The 17,319-nt window shown below is 41.7% G+C and overlaps 1 protein-coding gene across 1 annotated transcript in view; it reads left to right on the top strand.

Annotated features, from left to right (window-relative positions):
- The window catches only part of HERC2 (HECT and RLD domain containing E3 ubiquitin protein ligase 2), a 111,148-nt gene that overhangs the window by 57,242 nt on the left and 36,587 nt on the right, over positions 1-17,319 (top strand). The window contains exons 35-56 of the mRNA XM_081907751.1: positions 23-210; positions 318-510; positions 1,881-2,063; positions 2,543-2,727; positions 3,224-3,371; positions 3,479-3,675; positions 3,912-4,142; positions 4,591-4,726; positions 5,674-5,817; positions 6,738-6,880; positions 8,757-9,024; positions 9,574-9,716; positions 9,915-10,013; positions 11,307-11,475; positions 11,576-11,701; positions 13,204-13,312; positions 13,578-13,717; positions 14,008-14,198; positions 14,439-14,544; positions 15,371-15,462; positions 16,310-16,485; positions 16,934-17,045. Of these exons, the coding sequence (XP_081763877.1) occupies positions 23-210; positions 318-510; positions 1,881-2,063; positions 2,543-2,727; positions 3,224-3,371; positions 3,479-3,675; positions 3,912-4,142; positions 4,591-4,726; positions 5,674-5,817; positions 6,738-6,880; positions 8,757-9,024; positions 9,574-9,716; positions 9,915-10,013; positions 11,307-11,475; positions 11,576-11,701; positions 13,204-13,312; positions 13,578-13,717; positions 14,008-14,198; positions 14,439-14,544; positions 15,371-15,462; positions 16,310-16,485; positions 16,934-17,045 (3,479 nt within the window). The remainder of the gene's footprint in view (positions 1-22; positions 211-317; positions 511-1,880; positions 2,064-2,542; positions 2,728-3,223; positions 3,372-3,478; positions 3,676-3,911; positions 4,143-4,590; positions 4,727-5,673; positions 5,818-6,737; positions 6,881-8,756; positions 9,025-9,573; positions 9,717-9,914; positions 10,014-11,306; positions 11,476-11,575; positions 11,702-13,203; positions 13,313-13,577; positions 13,718-14,007; positions 14,199-14,438; positions 14,545-15,370; positions 15,463-16,309; positions 16,486-16,933; positions 17,046-17,319) is intronic.

Below are 17,319 nucleotides of genomic sequence, written 5' to 3'. Positions count from 1 at the left end.
AAGATACCTCTCATTAAATTAGGGCCTAGTTCGGACAACGTCGAGGAAGATATGCTTGCTTCGTCCCGTGGTGTTTCTGCTACAGTCCTAGAAGAGTCCCGGAAGGAGACCACTCCAGTTCAACTTCCTGTGTCAGGGCCAGAGTTGGCAGCCATGATGAAGATTGGCACCAGAGTGATGAGGGGGGTGGACTGGAAGTGGGGAGATCAGGTACTGCTTGCCTATGTCTGCCATATATTTTATTTGCTGGATATCAGTTCACTCTATGATCTTAATTATTGGCCATATGTTTTTTAAACTTTCCTGTATTTCTGCAGGATGGCCCTCCTCCAGGCTTGGGGCGCGTGATTGGAGAATTGGGTGAAGACGGCTGGATTCGAGTTCAGTGGGACACTGGCAGCACCAATTCTTACAGGATGGGGAAAGAGGGAAAATACGATCTCAAGCTGGCTGAGCCACCACCTGCTTCTCAGCCTACAACAGAAGACTCGGACACAGAGGATGATTCTGGTAAGGTGCTTTTCTGCTGAATAAGTGGTAATGTAGCTACCAAGCAGTAAGTGGTTTGAACAAATAGGCCTTGTTCTATTATCACCTCGTTTTTCAAGAAGGAGATCCAACTAATTTAGAGAAGCCGGACACTTGGTAGTTTTGTAGTTATAGGTATTCCTAGAATATGCATTCTCCTCTTCTAAATATAAGACATAAGCGATGCAGAGAGGTTAAAAACCTAGCTATTCTGTGCATTGACATTATAAGAATGGATGGGGCAACCCAGCCAGATGGGTAGCGTTTAAATAATAATAACATCATCATCATCATCATCATTTATTTATTTATTTATTTATAACCACCTTTTAACTTTCTGAACTTTCTAACATTGCTCCAGCTGCTGGGAACAGAATGTGGGATTTAATTTATTTTGGGTTAATTTCACTTCCAGTGCTGGTATTTGAGTGGCGTGTTGGTATACAGTAGCACCACCTCTTGCATGCAGTTAACCCGTGCAATTTCAACCTAGCTCAGTTGAAATCTTGCAGATTAAATGCACACAAGGCGGAGAGCTCAAAAAGCTTCTTTTGCACCGGGTGTTCCTGGTGCTCAAAGAGTTTTTATCCAGGGGTGTCTATCCACCAGTGGAACAGGCACAATTCGTGGAATGGATTCTCTCCTCCCCCTTCAGCCTGCTGTGTGCCTTCCAAATATGCACACAGGAGGGTTGGGGGGGGGGACCATGTAGAACAGATCCAGGAGCAGTAGGGTAGGGCTGTGCTGGGAGGGAGAGAGAGAAAAGCGAATCCCCAAGCTGAAATCACCTTGCACAGTGGTTGCTGTCACCCAGCATTGTTGTTGTTTAGTCGTTTAGTCGTGTCTGACTCTTCGTGACCCCATGGACCACAGCACGCCAGGCCCTCCTGTCTTCCACTGCCTCCCACAGTTTGGTCAAACTCATGCTGGTAGCTTCGAGAACACTGTCCAACCATCTCGTCCTCTGTCGTCCCCTTCTCCTTGTGCCCTCCATCTTTCCCAACATCAGGGTCTTTTCCAGGGAGTCTTCTCTTCTCATGAGGTGGCCAAAGTATTGGAGCCTCAGCTTCAGGATCTGTCCTTCCAGTGAGCACTCAAGGCTGATTTCGTTAAGAATGGATAGGTTTGATCTTGCAGTCCATGGGACTCTCAAGAGTCTTCTCCAGCACCATAATTCAAAAGCATCAATTCTTTGGCGATCAGCCTTCTTTATGGTCCAGCTCTCATTTCCATACATCACTAGTCACCCAGCGTTAGGAGACCTGAATTAATTTGATTGTGAAAATAAGGAGCTTGCAACGGAGCGCATCAGTTTCATTGTCTTCTGTCATTTATTTTGACTCTTGTTTCAGAAGGAGAACAAGTTGAAAGAAATCTCCACCCCACTTCCATGATGCTGACAAGCACAGTGAATCTGCTGCAGACTCTCTGCCTCTCAGCTGGAGTCCACGCTGAAGTCATGCAGAACGAAGCAACAAGAACTTTGTGTGGGCTGCTGCGCATGCTAGTCGAGAGCGGGACTGTAGACAAATCAGGTAGATACCTGCACAGTCTTGTTTTGTGTGCTGAGTCCTTCATCCTCATATCAGTGTAACCTATTGTGTCACCTCAAGTTAGAATGATTTGCCTCATCCCATGTCTGCAGCAGTGCATTTTAAAAAGTATATTCAAAAGAGTTTCATCATTTGTTAACAGAGCAAACAGGCCTTTGTTGTAGAGCGATTTCCGGTGCTTCGCTTTCACCTGTGTTTTGTTGTTTTCCTTAGGTTTTCATAGTTATCCTGTTGTGTTCAACTAAAACAGGCAAAAGTACATGATATTGCACATGCTTTCTGATGCTGATGAATAAAACGAGCTATCGTTCTATTCTGCAACACAAAAATCATTTATTGAAAAAGCCGGTTTAACTTTAGGTGCTTTGAGGCAAATAATTCAGGTCTAAATGCACAAATGTAGTAATTTTAGGCAAATTTAGAGCACTTAAGTGTGTTTCTTTTTAAAAAATAAATTCCAGCTTCTGTACCAAATACATTGGTGAATAAAGAACAGCACAGGAGCTGGTGTTCACTGGGATTCATCCGAAGTATAGCCCTCATGCCTCAGATGTGCAGCACTCTGAGTACGTCGCAATGGATAACTCTCCTAATGAAAATCGTCGAGGGACATGAATCGTTTACTGCTGCATCTCTACAACGACAGGTAATGCCTTTCAGTACTGGAGATATCCAGTGGGGTTTTTAACCCACTACAGCTGAGTCATAATAGAGTTTGAAAGCCACATTTCTTATTTGTGGCTCGATTCAAGATCAGGCACCTTTCTCTTGAAAGCGATGAAGCAGGAAGAAGACACAGAACGGTTTCGTTGCTGCATTTTGCCTAGACGTGAAAGAGGAAGTGGAAATGTGGGTCCCTAGCAGGGGATTATTTTGTTTCACACACTGGGTTGACATTAGGCAGTTATTTACAGCTCATATACATAAGATTATAGCTTACATACCTAAAGCCTTTATTTAAAATCATTTTGAATCGTAACACATAAGAAAATGGCTCCATATTTTTAGAAAGAGGAGCATTGGTGGTTATTTTGTGCAAGGAGGCATAAGAGTGTCTGCCTACTTGCAGAATTAAGTGGTTTTTTTCTAGTAGCTCGAGAGACTTCTTTAAAATAGATATGTTTTCTCCTTTCATCTTTTAGATCCTTGCAGTGCACTTACTACAAGCAGTCCTTCCTTCCTGGGATAAAAGCGAAAGGTCAAGGGACATGAAATTCCTGGTGGAAAAATTGTTTGGTTTCCTTGGCTGCCTGCTTACCACTTGCTCTTCAGATATCCCACTGCTCAGAGGTAGGAGAATATTATGCCTTCAGTGTTGTATTCTTATGTTTTTAACCATATTGATGTCTGTCTATGAGTTTTCCTCTTTTCCAATTTTTCCTCTTTTTTTTTGGCAGAATCTACTCTGAGGAGGAGGAAGGCAAGGCCTCAGGCCTCTCTCACGGCCACTCACAGCAGTACTTTGGCAGAGGAGATAGTGGCACTGCTGAGGACATTGCATTCACTGAGCCAGTGGAATGGACTCATAAACAAGTACATCAACTCTCAGCTAACCTCCATCACCCACATCTTTGCAGGAAAACAGTCAGAAGGGGTAGTTCCCGCATCTTAAAATCAACTCATTTTTGTTTTAAATCTAGTAAATGTTAATGGATTCTGTCAAACTGTTTAAAAGCTATGATATATTTTTGTGAAGTGATTGCCTTCTTTAATGTAAAATTGGCTGTACTATCAAATATTATTGCATGTTGTTTTTCTTGAACTGCGAATATTTGCCAAAGGGAAGTCCTTGCTACAGTTTCATTGTGCCTCTTCTCCTTTTTTTCCTAGACTGTTTTGGAAGACTTCTTTCCTGACGCTGAGAATCCAGAAGTGGGAGGCTTGATGGCTGTCCTGGCCGTCATTGGCGGAATAGATAGTCGCTTGCGGCTAGGTGGCCAAGTCATCCATGATGAATTTGGAGAAGGCACAGTGACACGAATCACCCCGAAAGGAAAAATCACAGTGCAGTTTTATGACATGAGAACCTGTAGAGTCTGTCCCCTCAGTCAGCTAAAACCAGTAAGTGTATTAAAGTGATGCCTTTTCTTAAGGTGTAAGCTGAATGCGATGCATTATACGTGGACTGTTGGTTTGTTCTTTTTGCAAAATATTTTAATATTCTCCTGGCTGACGAGCAGCAATTTGTGCATCCCAAAAATTTTTTCTTTTGAGTGCCGTGCTCCACTGCTCAGATAAGGTAATATGTTACCAATATTTCGGCAGCTCTTGTACAAGGCCCCTTCAGTTTCACATCTTTTGGGTAGAACTTTTCTGTTTGTTTTACCTCACTGTTATTTCACTCTGGGAAAGGAAATTTTGACAGCCCCTTCTGCATTTCTCTAGGAGCCCTTCTGCCTTTTACAAGCATCCGGGGAAGGGAGGGAATTCTCTCAGGCTGGAAGCAAAGAAATGAACACACAAGGAATTTATACTAAAATGTATATTTAAAATGTCTGTTTTTCTATAGCTCCCGGTCATTCCCTTTAACGTCAATAATTTGCCATTCACTGAACCAATGCTGTCTGTCTGGGCTCAGCTGGTGAACTTGGCTGGAAGTAAAGTTGAAAAACACAGAATAAAGACTCCAAATCAGGGTGTTTCGGGTATGTTTTTCTTGATTTATAAATAGTATGCTCACTCTAAAAGGATGCTACTCTTAAACAGATGATGTCAAAGTGTGCTGATTTGAAGAATGTTTCTTATTTGGTAGGTGTTTTATGTTTAATTTTATCCCTATTGTACCTTTATTGCACACCACTTGGAGACTTGAAAACATCTGTTTTCAGTCAGTAGAGCCAAAAGTTTTTATGCTGAATGATAAGAATGCATGAAAGAAGTAAACGGCATTAATGATGAATATATAAAACTAACACTGGGCTAAAGCAGTAGTGCCTCTTGGATATGATAAAAATACAGTTCAGTATTTATTTTTTCTGTTTCTTCATATCTTCAAGCTTTATTTTAACTGTGTATTAAAATATAAAGAGTTTCTACTAATAAGCATTCCAGCAGGAATGGGAAGAAACAAAAAAGCACTGTGATTTTTAAATGAACAGTGTAATTTGTGAGTTTTAGGGCTGTACACTCCAGCCCAGTGGTCCAGTCTGACCTGGGGAACACTTGACTAGGCCCCAAGTCAATTGGGGTGTGTGTGAGAGAGTGAAGTCATTCCAAAGCCATGTTTCAGTCTACCATCTTGATTCAAAATGGTGCCCAGCATCCAAATGCCAACCAAGACTGCTACCCGCATCTTGGGAACTCTTGTGCCAAGTTCAGTAATGATATATTGAGAGCTGGCAGAAACTAGGCCCCCACATGGGCAAAGTCATGCCAAAGTGATGTTTCAGTCCACCATCTTTGATTCAAAATGCTGCCCAGTGTCCAAACACCAATGAAGTCTGCTGCCCCGACATCGAGAACCTTTGTGCAGAGTTTGGTGATGTTATCTCAAGAGCAGACAGACAGACAAACCACTTTCCAAAATAGATATTTGTAGATCAATTCTTCCTATTTATTTTGCTAATAAATGCCTATCATATGTTTTGGACAGGCCAAATAGACTTGGATCTGCTCAGATGCCAGCAGTTAAAACTGTACATACTCAAAGCAGGTCGAGCTCTGCTTTCTCACCAGGATAAATTAAGACAAATCCTGTCTCAGCCTGCAGTGCAAGATGGTGGCTCACTTCCCACAGGTAATAATATTTTGCTTGATTACAAGGTTGATAAGGATTCTCTTACTTTTTTCAACTGTTGAAGTAGGCAGCCAAACAGAGGAAAGGACCGGTTCATATCTGTGTTTTGTTTTTGTGCACGATTGTCTTGACTTACCATGAGTTCCTTTCTGGCAGGACATACATGGGTGTTTTTTTTAATGTTGAAAGTCAAAAAGGTGAAAGGAGAAGTATTTTCTGTCTGTATCAAGCAATTTCTTCCCAACAGTAATGTTCTCTATGTATTTTCATATGGTTTAATAATTGCATCTGAAAGCAGATACCCTGAAAGGATAGAGCAATAAAGAGAGCCATGCAGGGCCCATTTAACTTCTAGGGAATTGATATTCTTGTGTTTATGTGGAGAATATCCAGCAATGAGTTACCCTGTTCCACTGAAACTAGGAAATTAATACGTCTTCAAGAAATCTGATACTTACCCAATGTTAGTGATGATTGTCTCATTGCCTGTTAATTGCCATAGATTATTTTTTTTTAAAAAAATAATTGAATAAAATCTCAGATGGTATAAACCCATCAGTGGTTATTTGAAATCTTCCTCAAGCTTTCGCTGTGCTTAGCGATTTCAGTCACTCTTAAGTAGATGTTATAAGCGAGTTGAAGCCCTTTTTCCATTTCAGTTTTAACATTTTTATGTAACGACATAATAAAAAGAGATAATGGTACTTCTGGAGGTAGACATTTAAATACAAAACATCTTCTCAGAATTCAAAGCTTCATTTCTTTGGAACAGAGAATGTGATGTACATGTTCCTTTTTTAAAAAAGAAGAAGAGGTGTTTGCATTTGAAGTGAGACACCATTGAAAAGTAATCTGTTATTGGAAGAGTATTTCAGTTTCTGGTTGTTTCTGAAGCTTAAATCCACTTTCCTTGGCTTAAGATGATGGCGTAGTGACATCACCTGATGTTGGAGACTTGTCTCCTGAGGGACCTCAGCCACCCATGATCCTTTTGCAACAACTGCTGACGGCAGCAACACAGCCATCACCTGTGAAGGCGATTTTTGATAAGCAAGAACTTGAGGTAAGATCTTAGCTTTCTCCCATTCAGGAGAAACAGTTACTGTTTTATTTAGATAGGCAATAATAGAATAAAAACTTTCTGCCAAGGCAATTCATAGTTTAAAGCAGTGGCTTGTAATATAATAGGCTTTTCCTTCCTGATCATGTTTATTTCAGAGACTGCTTACTGCCTCCAATGCTGGTCACAGCCTCAGACTAGAAGGTTCCTGGGTCAAGCCCTAGATCTCCTTGTGCTTTGTTAGTTTGAATGTGCCACAAGACCTGGCGTAAATAATAAATCCTATTAATGTTGTACAGTGGTACCTTGGAAGTTGAATGGAATCTGTTCCGGAAGTCCATTCGACTTTTAAAATGTTCGGAAACCAAGGTGCAGCTCCCGATTGGAAGCTCTGGAAGCCGCGTCAAATGTTTGGGTTCCAAAGAAAGACTCTCCTCCCTGGAAGAGAGGGGAGTGGTTGTGGGCGGGAGCCCGAGCTCCGCCCCTAGCAGGGGGCGTTAGCCTCCTCCTCTCCCCTGGCTGGCGCCCACGCCCCTCGGCAGGCACCCGACCAGGTGCCTCCGAGGGGGCGTTTACAGCAGCCTTTTGCTGCAGCGCCAGCTCCTCCTCGGCCTCATTCTTCTCTCCGTCGTCTTGTTGTGAGTCACCCACCCTCCACTCCCTTTGAGCTCAGGGTCTTAGTTCATTGGCCTTGCTATGGACCTTAGGTTGGTCGCCCTGGTTGTCCAGGGGGTCTGGTAGGAATTTTTCCATTTGGCATTAGGCTTTTTGGTTTTTTCGCCTACCTCGTAGCAATCGCCACAACTTTTGTGGTATTGGTGGGTAGGTTAGGCATTGGAATAATGTGTTGTGGTGTGTCGAAGGGCTAGGTGTGGCCATCGCCTATGCCTTCAATTTTTGGGTATTCCGTTAAAGGAATCTGGCGGTCGTGTACTCTGTCCGATGCCTGCTTGGCAGGAGGCCATGGCACGACCCTCGGTGACATCAGGGGAGAGCCTATAGTTGGATTAGCATCAACAGGCTCCACCTACTGGTGAATAAACCCCCTTGTTTTAGACATCCAATGCCTAAGCCAATACCTTTTCACTGCTGTAATCAATAAAGTTGTGGCCTTTTCTTGCCCATTAACCTTATATCACGTGTCCTTGCGTATTCATTTCACATTGTGGGGGTCGGGTCCTCGAACCACAATGTCTAAAACTCCTGGTAGAGGACAAGGATCTAGAGATTACGCTAAGGGTAGCCAAATTCTGAGTGACTGCCATAAAACTTAGGGAACAAGCGGTACTACCAAAATGATTAAGGTTTTAAATGATAATTTTAGGTTATATTTTAGTGATCAAGATTTAATATATTTGTTAACTACCGCTATACAGTGGTACTTCGGGTTAAGAACTTTTAATTCGTTCTGGAGGTCCGTTCTTAACCTGCAACGGTTCTTAACCTGAAGCACCACTTTAGCTAATGGGGCCTACCGCTGCTGCTGCGCTGCTGCTGCATGATTTTGGTTCTCATCCTGAAGCAAAGTTCTTAACCCGAGGTACTATTTCTGGGTTAGCGGATTCTCTAACCTGAAACGTCTGTAACCTGAGGTACCACTGTATCTGAATTGTCTCTGTTATACCCAATTACAATTCAATGTATTCCTGTTGTGTTTTATAATTTTCCTGTTATTGTAAGTATCCTTGACCTGGTCTGTGACGGTAATAATAAAATTCATTCACTCAAAGAACGTTCCCAAACCGGAACACTCACTTCTGGGTTTGCGGCATTTGGGAGGCAAAACGTTCAATTTGCAAGGCGTTTGGGATCCAAGATACAAACTGTACTTTGTAAATGTATTACAGCTGCAAAAAGATTTATGCATATCTTCTTATAGGCTGCTGCTCTGGCTGTGTGTCAGTACCTGGCAGTCGAGTCTGCACATCCCTCAACTCCAGTCTTTGAGGACTGCAGCTCCAGTGAAGCCACAACCCCTGTTACAGTCCAGCACATCAGACCTGCAAAAGTGAAAAAACGCAAAGTGTCCCCTATTCCACCGCTTCCTATTGTGGTGCAGCTTATGGAAATGGGTTTCCCCAGGAAGAATATTGAGTTTGCACTGAAATCACTTTCGGGGACCTCTGGAAGTGCTTCTGGGTTACCAGGTACTTTGCTTTTGTTTGAGGTTCAAGGAAGAACATGTTGCATTAAGATCTTGAGAATCTGGAAAGTGCTTTGACGTTCAGCGAATGAGATATTGTGGAAATAGGGTAATATGATGGAAAAGAGAATGTGAGAAAGGGAAAAGGAAAAGGCAGCAAAAAGGACTAAATTGCAGGTAGCCAGAAGGAAGGAAAGAAAAACAGATTACCCCCAAGGTTGCATACCTGAGAAACTGAACTATAAGGGTCAACCAACATTGGAAAGGGGGATATCACAAAAAATGCACAGAGCTACACCTTTCCCCACACTTTTTGACGTTGGATGATTGACTAGAAATGGTCTTAAGAGTTGAAATTGCAGAGAGGTTGTGAAAAATCACCTGAAAAACAAGAATTGAATATTTTGTTTTTTTTAAATCTGGGGGAATGATTTGGTGCAGCCAAAGTTGACTGTGGGGTCGGTGAAGCACAAGGGGAAAACTTATTTTTTCTTGAACTTCAGGCCAAGTGAATAATACTGTTGATGTCTGTATTTATTACGTCTTGCTGTAGGAGTAGAAGCCTTGGTGGGCTGGCTTTTGGACCACCCAGATGTCCAAATTACTGACCTCTCAGATGGTGACACTGTATCTGATGAATATTCAGATGAAGAAGTGGTAGAGGATGTCGAAGAAGCAGAAGCTGCATATCCCGTGGTAAGCGTTAGGAATGGGATCTTAGGATTCTGAAACAACATGTAGAGAGGCCAGTGTTCCTGATATGTCAGTCACAACTTTGGGCCAGGAAACCAAAATGAACATTCTTTGCAATCATTTGCGGAGTCTGCATTGCAGAGCACTTAGCATTTATAATGTGCGTCAGAGTTATGGATTTCTTATTTTATTTTATTGCAGTCTACTGGTGCCGTTGTAACAGAAAGCCAGACTTACAAGAAGCGAGCTGATTTCTTAAGTAATGATGATTATGCTGTGTATGTGCGAGAGAACATTCAGGTAAGCTTGACTACGAAGTCTGCATTTGAACTGTAATGTCCTCTGTTTGAAAAGGATGATATTGATGCAGCTGAAATGCTGACGTGGATGCACGTGGGAGGAGGAAATAAACAGAGAAGCTGCAAATTGCTTTGATAACTGCAAAAAGCTGCTTTATTTAATCTCCCAGCTGTTGCAATCTGTTGTTGCTTTGCTCTATTCATAGAAGGCATTGATGTTCTTTGTTTCATGGTAACATCAAGGGGCTACTTCCTCCTTCCACAGTGTGTTTTCAGGGATGCAACTGACTTGTACAGCGTCTGTTTTACAGGGAAAAGGTTCCCGTTTCAATCACAGACATCTCCTGGCAGAGCTGGAAAAGACTCATGCCTGTAATTCTGAGCGCCACTACCAATCAGTATAAAAAGTACTAAGCTGGGTGGACCAGCGGCCTCTGACTCTGAATAAGGCAGCTTCCCGTGTTCCTAACGTTTTCATTTGATTAGAAAGCCATTAGCTTACGATCATCATAGTACTGTGTGAGGTGCTCTCGCTAGGCACCAAGTATAGGCCTGAACTGATCCCATTTGGCTCTCCACCTTTGGAATTTGGATGAAATCTTCAACCCAAACTCAGATCTGCAGCCTTCCTTTTTGCCCTCCAGCATGTGGTGTGGTTTATAGACTGAAGCCACATTGGGATGATTCACACAACGCTCTGAAAGTGTTTGCTTGTGCAGGGAGGGCATGTCTGACTTGCAGACATTGGATGCCTTGTTGTACGTGTGAACTATAATCCAATACATGATCGTCCCCTATTTCTTCTCCAATTTTTTAAAAAATTTTTTAGGGCAGTGATTGTGTGGATCATTGCATTTTACTTGTGCAGGCCTGGTTCAAAATAATAGAAGCAAACCAAGCCCCCAGTTTGCTTGTATAAGCTAGGAATTGTGTGCCCTCCCCCCATGCACTAGCAGGGAGGAGTACAGAAGGCAAAATTACAGACTGCCTTCAGATGTCTTTAGAAGGTTTTGTGGTTGTTTATCTGTTTGACATCTGATTAGAGGATGTTCCACAGGGCGGGTGCTACTACTGAGAAGGCCCTCTGCCTGGTTCCCTGTAACTTCACTTCTTGCGTGTTCACGGCAAGCCATTAACTTGGTCTTAAGTAATGATGATTATGCTGTGTATGTGCGAGAGAACAAATTCTCCTAAATCACAGGGTTGTCTGTCTTGTTCAGGGTCGTTACTTTGATACTGCATTTCTGTTGAAGCTTTAGGTGGTAAATATTGATCCATTTTTTCCTCCTCCTAGGTGGGAATGATGGTTAGATGCTGCAGGACATATGAGGAGGTTTGTGAGGGCGACGTGGGCAAAGTTATCAAATTGGACCGCGATGGACTGCATGATCTCAATGTGCAATGTGATTGGCAACAGAAAGGTGGCACTTACTGGGTCAGATATATCCATGTTGAACTTATAGGCAAGTCAGTTACTTCATTCATTCATTATTCTAATGCTATTTTTTACACGCTCAAAATCCAAAGACATTAATTTCATTGCTTTTGCATTTTGAAAAAAAGGATTCCCCCCGCAGAGCTCTCCATCACACATAAAGATTGGCGACAAAGTGCGAGTGAAAACCTCCGTGACTACACCCAAGTACAAGTGGGGATCTGTTACCCACAGGAGCGTGGGAGTTGTGAAAGGTAAGAAAAAGTTTGTTGGATGGGTTGCACAGAATTACGGACTTCGTTGTTTGTAGAATTGTACTGTTGCTTGCAAGATTAATATTGAAGTGTTGGAATGCTTTGCCTTTTTATAGCAAATTCTGATGAACAGGAAGTATAGTCGTACCTTGGTTGTTGAATGAAATCCGTTCTGGAAGTCTGTTCGAATTCCGGAAACGTTCAAAAACCAAGGCGTGGCCTCCAATTGGCTGCAGGAGCTTCCTACACTCAATCGGAAGCCACGTTGGACGTTTGGCTTCCAAAGAAACCATAACACTCATTTCTGGGTTTGCAGCATTTGGGAGCCAAAACGGACGAGTGCCAAGGTTTTCGACAACCAAGGTACGACTGTATTGGCTTGGCTCTAAGTATGTTGTTGTGCGAGCAGGAGACACTTCTGCCCATGTAAGGTGGCAAATGTCAACAGTATTTGCCAGTTATGCTTTCCCATTGCAGCTCTTCATGGCATCCCTTGCACTGTCCCAAAGACCTGGTTCACATGTCGCTCTAAGCCAAACTATGGCTTAGTGTGAATGCGTGCATTCCCAGGAAAGAGGTCCGAGAAACTTCGCTCCTCCCTTATCGTTTTGCTGCCTTGCTATTCTGAGCTAAGCCATGGCTTAATGTAGTGTGTGGACTGAATTAGGGCTCATGGTTGAGTTCTCTGCAGACTAACAATAACAAAAGCAAACTTCCCCAGGAGCCTGTCTGCTCATGCTATCTCATAGTATGGCTTAGTGTCACATATGGACTAGGCTACTGTGTCTCTGAATCCTCAGGAACAGGGTGTTTTTTGGGCGTGGGGAATGGGGACCAGCAGCAGGAAGCAGGGAGGTTGGAAAGCCCTGTTTTGTGAGCAATGCTTCAGTCACAGAATTTAGGGTCAAAGTTTTTTGGTAAACAATCTTGACATAAGACGTTCCTGTTTGGTGGGTTGGGGAGGATGTAATGGCATGGAGCTTGATATTTCCATAAATTGATATTCCAGTTCATATGAAGGAGCTGTTAATAAGAAACACTACAGCTTTAAAAGTTACTTGGTCATTCTCAAACTCATGTTGTGCTTTCCTCCACCTGACAGTTCAGATTGCATCAGGAAAGGGAGGGCAGTTTGTTGTGTTTTTGACATGAGCTTTCAAATAGAGGCAGAGTGTCACATATGCCTGCTTCACATTTTGGATTTGATTTATTTTCAGGATAAAGCAATAGCTATTACACTTGTTCTCGAGTTAGAAGTGCTGGTTAGTGTTCATGCATTAAATATTTGGCGCAAGTTACGAAAAGGCGGTCTAAAAATCTGGATTAAATACTGTTTTTCAGGTTTATAGAAAGCTTGTTGTTTTAAAGCAAGGAATTGAGTACACCACTAAATATTTTATGCCAGAAGTTTCATAAGTAGGAAATATCAGAACATCAGTCACTGAAGTATGTGTATATCTCACAAATACTTTTTATATTTTCCATTTCTTCTCTTGTCACAGCTTTTAGTGCCAATGGTAAAGATGTCATTGTTGACTTTCCTCAGCAGTCTCATTGGACTGGATTACTGTCAGAAATGGAACTTGTTCCCAGTATTCATCCAGGGGTTACGTGAGTGTGTTTTTTTAAATAATAAAAAGCCCTTTAACCATTTTATTGTGGCTTTTTCTTTAAGTTGCATCTTTTTTCTTGTAGTGTTTCTATAACATAAAACATGTCCTGATTCCCCCCTCCCCCCCAAGATGCAGCAGGTAAAAAAAACCTGAAAGAGTAGGATTTTTTGTAGTAGACGGTATAGAATGAGAATTTGTTTGGATTAAATTATGTGAACGGAATAGAAGAGCTAATGTGATAATTGAATTTTTGTTTCAATTAGGTGTGATGGCTGTCAGATGTTTCCCATCAATGGACCCAGATTTAAATGCAGAAACTGTGATGACTTTGATTTCTGCGAAACCTGTTTCAAAACCAGGAAACATAACACACGACACACTTTCGGAAGAATAAACGAGCCAGGTATTATACGTTATAGCTTAATGAAGTCTGAGACGTTTCTGCATAACTCTTTGTTGTGGGTAAAGTTTCTGGAAACCCCATTTTCTAAAACTGCTTCTGATTAACTTTCATTGGACCTCCTCTTTCTAATAAACTCAGCAGAATTCTTTATTGTGAACAAAGCTTGCAGGAAGAGCTTTGTGCTGTAACTCTACTAATACAGTTCAGTATAATGCTCCAGCCTTTAGGACAGCATGCTCCTGAATTAAATAGTTGTCTGCAAATCTGCAACACTTAACTATTTACAATAGGTCAATCTCCAGTATTTTGTGGCCGCTCCGGAAAGCAACTGAAGAGGCGTCACAGTAGCCAGAGAGGGATGCTACTGGATGATTGGTCAAGAATCGTTAAAAATTTGAATGTGTCGTCTTCCGTGAATCAGGCCTCACGTTTGATTGATGGTGGAGACCAGTGCTGGCAGTCTTCTGGCTCCCAAGGAAAGGTGAGTTTTAAAGAAGTTGTTCGTGAGCTTCCCTCACATTTCAGTGTAATTTTCTCATTGCTGTCATCATCGTTTGATAAAAGTAGAACTATACCTGCAGATATACTGTTTTTATTATCTTAAACTACTTGCAAGTATTGTATTCTAGGAAGTAGTAGTCATGTTCACATGTAACTGTAGTCCACTGTGCCTCCAGAAAATTTTAGATAATTGCAGTCATTCTTCCCCCCCCTCCCCCAGCACTGGATCCGTTTGGAGATTTTCCCTGACGTCCTCGTACACAGACTGAAAATGATTGTGGATCCTGCAGACAGCAGCTACATGCCCTCGTTGGTTGTGGTTTCAGGTATGAGACTCTTAGTGTTGACTACAGGGAATTGGTTTCATTATTGAGCAACTTGTTTTGTTTACTCGCAGTATGGTAATACAGGCAGTGTCTGTTTTAGGTGCATCTGATATGTGCATTCCAAACCCGGAAGTGACCTGAAAATATCACAAAAAGGGATGGAGCAGGGCTTGGGCAGATCAGGGTGTTTAATAATAATAATAATAATAATAATAATAATAATAATAATAATAATAATTTATTTATATCCAGCCCTCCCCAGCCAAAGCTGGGCTCAGAGCGGCTAACAATAGTCAAATAATACAACATTCTAAAATCATTTCTTTATAAAAATAATTCAAATCAGATCAATGGCAACCATTGGGCTAGAGTTCTGTGAGGATTGCCAAAGGAGGGAGTCAGGCTGTGCCCTGGCCAAAGGCCTGGTGGAACAGCTCTGTCTTGCAGGCCCTGCGGAAAAAATGTCAAGTCCCGCAGGGCCCTAGTCTCTTGTGACAGAGCGTTCCACCAGATTGGAGCCACAGCCGAAAAAGCCCTGGCTCTGGTTGAGGCCAGCCTAACCTCTCTGTGGCCTGGGACCTCCAAGATGTTTTTGTTTGAAGACTGTAAGTTCCTGTGTGGGACATACCAGGAGAGGTGGTCCCGTAGGTACAAGGGTCCTAGGCCGTTTGCAGGCTTTTACAATGGTTTCAAATATACATGATTTCACTTAACATGCGGTGCCTTGGAACATAACCCCTGCATAAATTGAGAGTTGCCTGTACTGAAAAACAACAACTCCCAAATTAAAAATAATCCAGCATGCGTCTCTTTCCTTATGCTGCAGGTGGAAGTTCTTTAAACAATCTCATAGAGCTGAAGACAATCAACATTAATCCTACAGACACCACAGTTCCTCTTCTCGGTGATTGCACAGAGGTAGGTTATTGCTGGTTATAGGGAAGACTAATTAAGAAAGTTGTGCGTTGAACCCATGTAAGATGTATATTCTCTATGTTTTTCCCATGGCTTTCCGCTACAAGGTGTCAGATTTAAATGCCCGCTGTTATTGTGAAGAGTTCCTTTGTCACTTACTTTTTTGGGTGCATGAGGAATTTTTTTTTTGTTTGCCAAGAAACCATGCTGTGATCTCTCCACAGCAATGTTGCTTAATGAGGACACTGGCTGGCGTTTATGTGTCTGTTGTTTAAATCTTGACATTAATGAACAAAATCAATGTTTTTGTGAGCACCATCCCCTCCTTTTGTTGGGTATAGTTGCATATGCAGACAACGCAGATGCCGCGTCTAAAGAAAAAGTAAAAATCCATTGGAATGCAGGAAGACGCTTGTCAGAATCCCAAGGGTCTGTCAGAGGTTAGACCTCCTATGTGGTTGAGGGTCTCTCTCTGAAAAGTAAGAGTGCCTCAGGTTTTCCCAAAGCAATAAAGGTCTTACCAAGTTAGGATGGCTCATTACAGAGCACACCTGAGCAGAACAGGAGTGGTTCTTTCATTTATTCAGGCTTTTTATTATTAAAAAGATTCCCTTTTATATTAATAAAACAGGAGGGAGAAGAAAGGTCAGAAGTAGGTAAAAATGGATACAAGTCCATACATATATAATTAATTCGTTTCCCTTTTCATAGTCTCAATCATAATATTAAAGCAGGCAGGCAGGTAGGCAGTTCTCTAGAGTCTTCCATCCTTTTGTCACGTATTTTCTTATATTTGTGGCATTAAGTATATTAAGAACCAACACATAAACTTAATCCTTTTTAATTTTAGTATCATAGGTATATTGAAGTGGCTATAAAGCAGTGCAGGAGCTCTGGCATTGATTGCAAAATACACGGTCTCAGCATTTTGGGGCGTATTCGGGCAGAGGATGAAGACTTGGCTGCAGTCCCCTTTCTTGCTTCGGATAACGAAGAAGATGAAGATGATAAAGCTAACACTGGGAGGTATGGAATATTAGAGCAAAGATCTCTTGTAAAACACCACATGTAATTGCACACTGCTAAACTTGTTGGGACTTTCAAGTTCAGGATTAGGAATACTTTGTCCCAAACGTTCCTTATTTTTATTTTCTTTAACAGATTATTGATTGATTGATTGATTGATTGATTTCTATACTGCTTGATATATTTAAAAATATCTCTGAGCGGTGTACCAAAAACTGACGCAACAACCAGAAACTTAGATTTTAAAAAATACAGTATTACGTAGTAATATGTTACATTAGTACAAAGCTACTACATCTATCTCAAATTCAATTCATTATTTTCACAAAAATAGTTGTGATGCAATTGTTGCAAATAAATAGTGAATAGGTGGGTGACCATTAAAATCCTAGGGACAATCCCAATATATAAATTGGAAAGTTAACTCATTCCTTGCTTGCTTGCTTAGCCTTGTTAGAAAGAAGACGACAGGCCTGGAATCAGCAGCGACAATAAGGACCAAAGTTTTTGTTTGGGGCCTGAATGACAAAGACCAACTAGGAGGATTAAAAGGTTCTAAGGTATTGGGTGTTTTGTTTTTTAAAAAATTTGAAATACATGAAAACAATGTTGTGCTTCCTTTCTTCTTTGTGTGTCTCTGCGTGTGTTGCAAGGCAATACCACCTTAAATGTCTTGTCATGCCTCTTTTTTTCTGGATCGTTTGTTTATTAAATTTACATACAGCCCTAGGGCTCTTCTTAACATCCATGCAGCAGCTTCAGCTGTGTTACGGAGGAGGCCATCCTTGTTAAAAAAAAACTTGGTTCTATGCAGTGGTCAGGACCGAAACACCT

This window comes from Podarcis melisellensis (genome assembly GCF_964234715.1).
Source record: "Podarcis melisellensis genome assembly, chromosome: 4".
NCBI classification, from domain to species: domain Eukaryota; kingdom Metazoa; phylum Chordata; class Lepidosauria; order Squamata; family Lacertidae; genus Podarcis; species Podarcis melisellensis.
Note: the sequence above shows the minus strand (reverse complement) of the source record. Positions and strands in the feature narration are given on the sequence as shown.